At 33.5% G+C, this 8,238-nt stretch overlaps 1 protein-coding gene across 1 annotated transcript; it reads left to right on the top strand.

Annotated features, from left to right (window-relative positions):
* The first annotated feature begins 862 nt into the window (after positions 1-862).
* Positions 863-8,119, top strand: LOC124440751. Its single transcript, XM_046991178.1, has 8 exons — positions 863-1,337; positions 2,170-2,795; positions 2,865-3,477; positions 5,694-5,777; positions 7,140-7,267; positions 7,371-7,487; positions 7,730-7,809; positions 7,901-8,119. The coding sequence occupies exons 3-8, from the start codon at positions 2,879-2,881 to the stop codon at positions 8,012-8,014; spliced, it is 1,122 nt and encodes a 373-aa protein (XP_046847134.1). The 5' UTR covers positions 863-1,337; positions 2,170-2,795; positions 2,865-2,878; the 3' UTR covers positions 8,015-8,119.
* Positions 8,120-8,238: the final 119 nt, after the last annotated feature.

Here is an 8,238-nt window from a genome sequence, read left to right as displayed (position 1 = left end):
TTATGCATCCAAAATTTTATACCTTTGCCTTCTTGTAAAGTTTTTGCTTGTTATTTAATGTTTGTTCTATCCTTGATTTTAGACCTTAGTATTTTTCTGGTAAACGACATGCAAATGGTTACGATATGCAAGACTGAGAAACAACGAGCAAATGCTGGGGATTTATACTCCCCATGATGGTGGACACGCACCATTAAACAAAATATCCTCGTTCCACGGTGGTGCGATAATTCTCTCGAGGCTGGTCTAAACGAAAATTTATGCAGTGATGTACAGTGTATATTCTATAACTTTGGCTAAATATTTACTTCCCATGAACTTCTTCAACACTGATGAAATAAAATGTTCGAAGTATGCATTTTTTCTCATTTTTTATATGGTACAGTAATGTTTCAAACCTTAATGTCTATCTTTATGACTACTTATAGTGCTAAGCTTTGACTTACTAAACTTGACGTGATTTTCGGCTATCTATGTGGTATTTATACGTGTTTTTGTGATTGAGTTTTTCAACTAGCAATAAATCAATTAAAAGTTGTTTTCATCATGTTTGTCATCTTGAAATTTTAATGTTTTACCAATATATGTGCTAGCTTATTTGCATGCTTTTAAAACTTTATATACAATGCGGGGGGAGGGGGAGAGTGCGCAACAAATTTTAAGGGGGGCACGTGCCCACCCCAGTGAACTCTACAACAATGTTGTTGTTAGTACCATACGTCGTGGGCGAGCGACGTTGTTTGATAATTCCCTGGAATCCAAGAATTGCGCCTGTGAATTAAATCCCCATCAAAGTTTTTCCACTCAACTTAAAAAACAATAGAGTCACCGCTCTTTAAAATTCAGTTATTTCAGTAAGGTACTGACAGTACTTTATTTGATCTGTTTACAGTTACAAGTAAATCCAGCATGTGCATGGTGATCACAATGATTTCGTTTGCTTTTATTTTTTTATTGCTTTGGTCTCTTACCTTATGTACTGGATTTGATGTCAGAATATTCGCTCGTCATTATCCTAAAGCGTAAGCAAATGCACCATCAAGTGCTGTTACATTAGAAAAGTGGCATGTGGATGCAGTTCTGGCTGTTCAAATATTTCTTATAGAATCGAAAGATTGCAAGTTTGGAAGGCCCAAATGGATCCAATGATATTATTTTGGCACTTTTACATTTATTCAAAGAGTTTATTCAATTATGTTATGCTGTTGAACCTGAAACAGATTTTGAAAAAGAAATGAATATGAACATTTCAAGCCTCCTGCATGGTGATTATTTAAGTCCTTATTAATGAAGCTCAAAGTCATTATGAAGAAAGTTTAGACTGAGAAAGCTATCAGGTACTTCACAGTTAAGAACGAGATATGTAGGTTGAATTAAATGTTTGTTATATGACATTATTTGACCAGAAACAGTGGCGGATTACTAATTACGGGCCTATAGGCAAAGACAAAGTTAAGGGCCTTTAAGGCCTAGCTCAAGCGTCGAACTTTACATGAACCGGACGCATTTAAAACAAAAGATAATGAGATAAACTTCCTCAGTTTCTTTTGTTTTTAATGCGTTCGGTGCATGTAAAGTTCGACGTTTGAAACAGGCCTATTCCTCCCAATAAGTTCAGTTTCCCTTTGCTTCCCATTTCCTATTATGTTACAACGAAATTTCAAAAATCATTGACATGGTCAAGGAAATAGGAAAAGTTAATACCTCATGAGTTCTGAGCATTTAACATTTGAAAAGAAGATAGTACGAAAGGTATTGTTCCTCAGCATTCAACTGTTCGTACGTAACATTTCAACAGCGTAAATTATCTAAGTTAAGCACATTTAGCTAGCCCAGAAAGCAAAAACGTTCAAATCCTAATTGTGTGCAGATACAACGGGCCTTTCGAAAGCCCGGGCCTGTAGGCTTAAGCCTAGTCAGCCTACTGGATAATCCGCTCCTGACCTGAAAGAAAGCTTTATTTTCTCAGTGTTTGATAGTTTCCAACATAGATGATGACATTATATTGTTACCAAACTAGATTAAATAGTTCATAGTTAACAACGTAAATGATGATATTTCATAGTTACGGTTACATATTTTAATTTTATGGCATTGGGGTCTGACATGAGCACAACACAAAAGGGATTTGTAAAACTTTTTGTTATAAAAATAATATTTTTCATTTAGATAACAAATTTATTGAACGTTCCTGGAAACATGGCAGGCAGTCCGGGAAAAATGATTTTTCTCATGCGGAAGTGCAACTCTACCAACGTTGAACAATTTCACGCCGTCGACTGTGTCGACATCAATTATCCTGTGCATTATTCAGAAAACCAACAACGCCTTATGTTTTATTGAATTTTGCTGTTATAAATTAAGCAGTCTAAATATTCAATGTCACAGATTGGTAGAGGCGCAGCGACGTGCATGATACTTATTTCTTAATAATAAAATGCAGCGATGATCTCTTTTGAAGCGGTAATAGTTCTCCTTGAAACCGACGCATAATTTAAACTTATTCACATCTAGCCATCTGCAAAAAAATCAAAAAAACAACAGCTGCGTACTGATAAGATGAGCAATATTCACTTTGGCATATAATGTATTGCTACCTCTCTCCACCAATAAGAGGCTTTGTTTCGTCAGACAACAAAGGAAAGTTGAGCGATAATTTTTTAAGCATAAACTAACCCATTGATATTATTTCCGTAAATTTCGACTTTTTTCTTTTTTCAACCTATCAATACAAATCAAGTCTTACGGCTTACTGACGGCTGCCTGTTTAAACGTAGGAGCTATTTTATTCAAAGGTAAGTTGATTGTAGTTTATCATCTTAAGTGGATGACATTATTTTATGGCTTGTGTTGTTATTCTCCAGGCTAAAATTTCGCGATGAGTGCAAAGAAAATGAATATTGCAGCAGCTCCAGTGAAGAGTAATTTTCTGCCGGTGCCAAGCATTCAGTTAGTGATAGTTTGTGTTTCACTCGCTGTCGCTTTAACAATGGCTGCGTTGATAATTTTCGTCGATGTCGCTTCTCCATCACTCGCTGACATTTTCCTGACTCCAAAGTATTTTCCGTTAGGACAAGGTCTCCAGTTGCGCAGCCGTCGCTGGACCAAGTCAAAATATGAATGTGATAAATATTGCACCGACAATGATGAAAATTTTCAGAGATTTAATGGTGTACAATGTGGCCGTGCTGTGTGGCAGAGCACGGCAGATTACGGCGAAGGGGACAGATATGTCAGCAGAATTGACACGTTATATAAACTATTTGAAAATTCATCTGGGGCCATGAAGTATTTTAATAACTATTGGTCTGATAGACTGGATGATTCACAAGCTATACCTTTGGAACATTACTTCGATGACACAAGCATATCACCTCAAGCTGGGAGAAATTATAAAGCGTATCGCTGGGATCCTATAGCACGACCAGTGACTCATGGAACATCGAAGCAACCGAGACATATTCATTACATCTTTGTGTAAGTATTTTTAAGCTCGCTTTAAAGTTTATCTTCATGTAGCAAAATTAGCATGGGTTACGTATGACTGTTGTTTTGGTACTCTACAAATGCTTTTTGGAGCTGTATGTAGTAATTTTTGTTTGCCTTGATCGGCTACAAAGTCCATCCCCTATTGTTTTCCTAACTTAGAAATGATATTTTCCATGACAGAGAGGATTTCAGTCATAGCTAAGTTTCACCATGTCATAATTTTCATCAGACTAAGTTGACAATACAATCAACTATTTCCATAATTAGTTATTAGTGTTGAAAGGGTAAAACAACTATCCTTTATTTGGAGAATAGACTAGGTTTCTCAACATAAAATTGGAAGTTTTGTTATTGTAATCTTTCATTAGAATCACTATAAGAAAACCATAAAATTAGAATTTTTCCCATAAATTTTTGCAGTAATTCAAGCCATTTGGTTTGAATGTATAAGAATAAGTAATTAGTATAACTAGTTTAGCTAACTATGACCTTGGTTCATGCAGGGCTAACCGAAAGTTTCTTTCAGTTACCAATGAAAAAACAAATGCACAATCATGCTGTTTGTTAGAAAAACAGATACTCTTAATCTAAATGTATAGATGTTCATTTTTACAATATAGTCTGATAGGAAAATATGCAAAGTTTTAAAATGCTATCTTTCCATTATGCTCATGAAACAATCCACTTTTATACAAGTATTTCTATCTCCTTGTACTGTTATACATTTTGTCTTGCTTCAAAAATAAGGCATGTATTCTGTGGAAGATTCAGGACTATTCACAATTTAATTACAGGTGGTTTGAAAATTTAAATTTGAAAAATTAATTTAACTAAACAGTGAACCAGTGGTACTGTATTATTCCTTCACCAGATAACAATTTCATAAAATATAAAATGAAACATTAATTGTAAACCAAAAAAAGGACATCGTGTAAACCCAAATTAAAGTTAAAATCAAGACAATTAAAACGTTCAGTCTTACAAATTTAAATTGGTAATGTAAAAAATTTAATGAAGAATATGATAGGATCAAAATAAGACCAACATGTTTTTTTGTGATATATTTTGTAACTTAAATAAATTCATCATTAAATTACTTTTAGTCTGCAGTATTCTATTTTAAGCATACTGTCTTCATTTCTACTGTTTTGTGCATGAAAAATAATGGGCAACATAAATTTTTACATACTGGCAAATTACCTTGAAAAAGAAAACTTAATTGAAACTTGAAGTTACATTTATTGAAACTCGGAGTTACATTTCATCGAAATATGTGTGTTACATTACATCTACGTAACCTGGATTTTACATTGTGATGATGTGACAAAATTTCACTCATCTCTGAGGAAAATAGTTGATCAAAACTCAAATAGTACAAATGTCATATTGGCCGGGCATTTTGTTGACAAACTAAGTCATCCAAAGTGCTATATAATGAGAAATGTCATTAGAGAATATGTTCAAGATTATTTAGATTATTTATTCAGCTTCAGTTATTGCATTCTGTCTATGTACATAAAGATGGCTTTTTTATCTCATTTAAGAGACACATTATTGATGTTTTGCATATAGATAGATTGTACTATCATATGTATTCATGTTCTTTAAAATTACCTCATATTTAATTCATTTTGAAACTGATTTTGAACTAAAAGCTGCAATTCCTTGTTTTGTACAAGCTTTGTTGTGATTTATTAGACATTTTTTCCATCCTTGAATTATGTAAATTTTCTTTATTGTGGTATTGTAGTTTAATATATTAGACATAGGAAAAATCTTATGCAAAACGATGTTTACAAACATTGTGAATTCCAATAATATTCATTTTTCAATTATACTTTTGATCTGCATCTGCATGTAATATTCTATTGTAGAAACAGCATTTTCAAACATTCTGTTCCATATTGAAAAAGTATTATTTCATATCTCTGTGTGGTTAGGAAGATGCTTATGTGCTGTAGGCATATTGATAAAGTCTCTAGTTAGTATGTATGTACATATCACACTGAACATATGTTCCTTAATGTACTCAATTATGCATATTTGTCTTGTGATAAAATACCCATATAAATATTTATTGAATTCTTGCTTACTAAACATCTACTAATCATTACATAAAATGTTTTAATGTATGCTATCATTTTATTAAATCACAGCTACAGCCTTTCGTGCTTGATTTACTTTTTTCTTTTGTTTATTTTAAGACAAGATCGTGTTTTTGCTCGATTGCTTGTGCAAGGCTTCAACAACAGTCATGATCAGAGACTTGCCGTCGACTTCACTGGGAGGTTGGTGAATGACGAACGTTAATATAAATGTTGGCTTGCTAGTAAATATACTTATCATATATCTAACGTAATCTCACGGTATGTCTTGCTCAGTTGCGATTGACGTTGTTTGTCTAAGCAAAACAGAGAGGTTTAGTCGATTTAAAGTTAGTTGTTTGGTATTGTCGTGCTGTTTGCTATTGGTGTTGTATCAAAGGTTAATCGGATTAATTCGCCAGCAAATAGAAATGAAATGCTGTCAATATTCAGTTTATAAAAGACGTAGGCTGATTCATCAGATTTAATCAAGTAGCTATTAGCTATATTGTGAACTTAAAACGTAGAAAATCTTTCATTTGGATTAAAAAGCAAATAAACGAAGAAACTTCACAGTTTGCAAAGTTTCTAATTGGCAAATGTTTTAATAGCCAATTGTTGATTGGTACACGTGTGTGCTACAACGATTGACCAATCAATAGCTTTCTTTAATCTTGGACTTGATATGATTATCACGCATCGAAATATTGCAAAGTTTACTTTAACACTAATTGTAGTGCAATTATTTGTGGCACACGAATCTCCTTGTACTAAAATTTCAGGGATCATAGCGGCTACCTTACCAGATTACTGACATACTGCAGCAGAATAAACTAAACTTGAATATGTTTCAGTTGTATCATTTTATATTTAGTTTTGACGTTTCAGTTTTTGTAATAATTACGATGTCTTATCTCGGACAACAAGTTTCAGGAAATTTTTCTCAGTGCAAGCTGGCTTTTACTTTCCTCAAAATGATTTGTGCAGTTATTGAATTAAACATGGGCGTTATACCTTTAATCTTAGTAATTCACGGTATTTTCTTGATACCAGTGTGGTGTTATAGCTACAGTTGTCGTTGGTACTGTGTAAGACACACCGTTATCATGGCTATCATTATTTTTTGTATTTACTACAGCGATTTACGAACGAAATAAACCCAATGCATGTATACGCTTGCATAATAGGATATAGATGATAAATAAGATAATATTGCTGTAAGATAATTACAGAATGTTTTGTTTGCAATTCCTCATTTGCCATTTCACGCGGTCGCTCGTTTGATTACACAAATCGTGTATATGTGTAAATTGATACAAGTCATAAGGTTCAGTGAACAACATATACGTACACCTCTGATAACTGTTTCAAAACAGAAGTTTATAGCGATGTGGTAATTGTGGCAAAAAAGTAACTTTCTATGAAAATGTTATTGTAATTAGTCAAGCAAATTTTGAGGAAATAATACTAAATATATCATATTACTTGAACTAGTTTGATAAATCTACTTATTGTCATAAGTTTCACAGGCTAACCACATGTACGTAATGCGTCCCTATTTTTTAGGCTGGCTGGTACCATGTCTGGTCTTATTGATAAACACGAACCGTCTTCGATTAGAAAATTCTTACTCTCCGTACAACGTGGTATACGTTATGTTCTAAGGTCTACTCCTGGGATATTCGTTCAGAAATGTAAGTAATATAGAAATAAAAATGTGACGTTAGTATTTTGAACGTAGCCGTGAAGTTATGTTTATTCTCCATAACCATTACTTTCTGCTGTTTTTTAATTTAGTATCAACAGCTCTGCATATTTTGTCCTGTTGTTCTTCAAGTGTTCTCAACGGCACTTGGTCATCTTGGCGACGATGGCTTCTTATACAATTGAAGTCACTTTGGCGACATGTCACAGGTAATTATACCACGTGATCTACACAAACACACACGAGTAGAAGTGTGGTCCTCACTTGCGACAAATACATAAGAACGAGATTATCAACTCTCCGTTCTTATGCTTATAGCAGTTTAAGTGAGGACACTTATGCTAATGAAGGATTTCAGCGTTTTTTATTTACATCAATGCATCAAATTTTAGAGTGGTTACGTCCAGCAACGAGTACAAATCGATTTTCTTCACTCTTATAACATTTGCAGGTTCGTCAATGAAAGACCTTCACTTTCTTTGCGTGGCAATCGCGGTTTTCGTGGTGCATAAAGTTCAGACATTATTATCTGTAAGTTCTTTTATACCCCATGGGCTAAATTGTTGCAAGGATAGTCAATTTATTTAATAGACAAAAACATTGATATTTTTTTTATTTATAGCATTATGATGAGATGAGCTTCAGTCATATTAAGTGTCGTAGTATGGTTACAACTGCCGTTGAAAATAGTCGTCGACAACAATTAATCGGTCAAAGTTTAGATGCCGAGTTTTAAATGTATTAATACGTTTTAATAAAGTATAAGGCTCATTATGAGCATTACTTCTATTATTTAATGCTGAATAAAAGAGTTATGTTTTTTGACATGTTTCACATGTAACAAGATTTGCTATGGATTTGTAAGTGTCTAATTGTTCCGTGGAGTCATTCGGTATTTAAGATTCATTTCTAGCGATGCTTAACCAATCAAAAATCATCAGAACAATCTCTTAGAATTCA

Source organism: Xenia sp. Carnegie-2017, unplaced genomic scaffold (assembly GCF_021976095.1).
Source record: "Xenia sp. Carnegie-2017 unplaced genomic scaffold, XeniaSp_v1 HiC_scaffold_2, whole genome shotgun sequence".
In the NCBI taxonomy this organism is placed as follows: domain Eukaryota; kingdom Metazoa; phylum Cnidaria; class Anthozoa; order Malacalcyonacea; family Xeniidae; genus Xenia; species Xenia sp. Carnegie-2017.
The sequence above is the reverse complement of the archived record's forward strand: the minus strand, read 5'-3'. Positions and strand labels throughout refer to the sequence as shown.